The sequence below is a fragment of the Oryctolagus cuniculus genome, chromosome 3 (assembly GCF_964237555.1).
Source record: "Oryctolagus cuniculus chromosome 3, mOryCun1.1, whole genome shotgun sequence".
NCBI lineage: Eukaryota > Metazoa > Chordata > Mammalia > Lagomorpha > Leporidae > Oryctolagus > Oryctolagus cuniculus.
Genome location: NC_091434.1, coordinates 150009094 through 150011593, shown reverse-complemented (window position 1 = coordinate 150011593; position 2500 = coordinate 150009094). Strand labels below are relative to the sequence as shown.

The following is a 2500-nucleotide window of genomic DNA, read 5'->3' as shown; positions in this document are numbered from 1 at the left end:
TCAGGCAAAGTTAATTTTCCTCCTCCTTACCTGCCTTATGAGAGTTGCATAAGTAAACGGAGGTCTGACATCTGCATTTTTATAAAACTCGTAGTTTGGGGCAATCTCTACAAAAATAAAAACTAGGTGTTAATTCTGCTAATATTTCACATTCGGGTATAATTGATTTTTCATCTTTTCCCTAGTATTGGTAAAGTGATTCAGTGAGAACGCCACTGACTAGCGAAAGCACAGAGCATGACAGTGGAATTGAATTATATGGAAAAGGCCATTTCTGACGCGAAGTGCAAATGAAGCGTCCCCTAGTTGCTGGCGGTACTTGGGGAGCAGTGTGACCAGCTGGCCTGAGGATTTTTTCCAACAGCCAGGTCCTCTTTTAAGCGGGTGGTTCAGGCATGTTCTTACATGGACTTTTGCCCCCTGCCATAATCTTTGCTTTTCTCATCTAATACTTCTTAAAGAACAACAGGATCATCTCTCGGCATCTGTGGCCATCTAACAAAAGAAACACAAAACCCTCATGAGCACCCATGCCGAAAATAACTTCCCCTTTTGTAAAAAGGGGGCTCTGGGCTAATAATGGTTACAACGTGTGACTGTGATTATCCAGACGCCCGGGATTGGGGGGGGGGGGAGGGTGGGAGGAAGGGAGAAGGGTAAGAGAGGGAGAGAAGGTGGATTTTTGTTCCATGCAAACTTGGCCTCTCACAACGCATAGTAAGCAGAGTAGCAACCAGACTTTCACGGCTGAGGTTGGATTTCATTTAGGTAGCACCCCAATAAAGACTGCTTTAACACGCGAAGCCCGGGGTGTCTTGCATAAAGCACCAGCAGTGCTTCGTATATGTCCTTTTAAACAGCTCTTCTCACATAGCATCAACGCGCAGTGGTGGGGTCGCTATAGCCTTGTTTCCTCTGAGAGATCAAAGGATCTCGTTGAACAGAGGTGATAATATGGGCTATCCTGACAACACATCTCTCAATGTCTCTAATGGGGAGAGCATTCTTTCCTGAACAACCATTCAGAACAATTCATCACGATGTGCTTAGGGAATCGCCCCATCCGCCCCTTTTACCAGGAATAAAACAATTATCACTCCATAAATCATGACTTGAGTTGCCATGTGCCCTGGAATGGCTCATGGCCAGTTGCTTCAGCTACAGTTTTCCTCTCCCAAAGTAAAAGAGCTCTACTGAGCGTTCATATCCTACCTGATGACATGGGAATGTTGTATTTGTCTGAATGTCGCCTTCGTATGGCTCCCACATTGGGCACACTGGCTGGGGTGATTACTGAGGGTCCCTGGGTAATCGGGGTGACTGGGGCCGTTGGTGTGGTAGGGGTTTGAGGTAAGCTCTGTGGGGATGTCTCCAACATGTTCTTCGACATGGTGACACTAGACACCAGATTTAGCTGCAAAGGCCCCAGAGAAGGGCAGGAAAAAGGTAGAGACAAGAGAAAAAGACTTAAAAAGGTTTGACAAATGAGAGTGGATTCACTTCTACAGCTGTGTTGCCACTAATAAGCTGCAAAAGGAAGCAGCCAATCTCAACTAATTACAGGATGAAATTGTATCATAAGAACTCTAATTAGAGGATGCTGTTAGAGGTTATCTAATAATCTACTGCAATGTTACTTAGGACTAACTCCTTCTTGTCCTACCAGACTTCGGCGAAAGTCTATTTCCTTAAATAAAAGCCAGTTGCTGATTATTCCTGCCCCTGTTGTTAAACAGGTCTAGCCCCTGGTGAAGCAACAATAGCAACAACCAGGGACGTGATGTTTTCAACCAATAGGACTTAAAGTAAGTTGCTATCCTGTGGCTGCCAGTTTTTTTTTTTTTTTTTTTTCCCATAGTCCCAAATCTCAGCTGAGAAGCTCCAGCCAGCTGGAAAATTTTACACTGACCTTTAGTCTCCTTGCTAATTTGGTGGAATGGTAATGACATTACTACATATTCAAACAAAATTGTCTTAATTGCAAATTAGCCGGAGGAGGCTGAAAATTTTCAAATTAAATCTGATTGGAGATGGAGAGAGGGAAATGGAATTTCCTCACTAACAATCATTTGTGGCATGTGTTAACAAATATAATGAAATGTCAAGTTTGCCAATTCCTCTGGAAGTATCATTTTCAATTTATGATTACAGTGTCACTTAATGCTGATGTACCCTGGAAAGTGGGTGTCAGGGTAGAAAAAAGGAAAAAGGTGAGAATGTATGCAGGCTGTTTAACAGTGTGCCCTTCATTACTCCCCACAAAGGCCCTGTTCTTCATTATCAAAAAAACTCCTATCACCTCTGTCATATTTACCACACATCTTTTGTCACAAATAGCATCCAATTAGCAAAATTTTTACGCAGGGCAGCACTTACAAAGATTTCTCCCACATAGTCAAACGGTCCTCCTAAGAGGTAAACTCCAGTCCCTTTCATGCAACGCAGCCATCTACACGACCAAGCAAGAAAACTGATTTGAATTGTTCTGCTTCTCTATGAA

The 2500-nt window shown here is 43.2% G+C and overlaps 1 protein-coding gene across 28 annotated transcripts in view; it reads right to left on the bottom strand.

Moving 5' to 3' along the window:
• FOXP2 (forkhead box P2) overlaps nt 1-2500 on the bottom strand; it is a 660955-nt gene that overhangs the window by 36587 nt on the left and 621868 nt on the right. For all 28 annotated transcript variants that reach the window (XM_070069853.1, XM_070069849.1, XM_070069850.1 and 25 more), the window contains 2 exon segments: nt 1213-1414; nt 31-107 (listed from right to left, as the gene is read on the bottom strand). In XM_070069853.1, coding sequence (XP_069925954.1) covers nt 31-107; nt 1213-1414 — 279 coding nt within the window.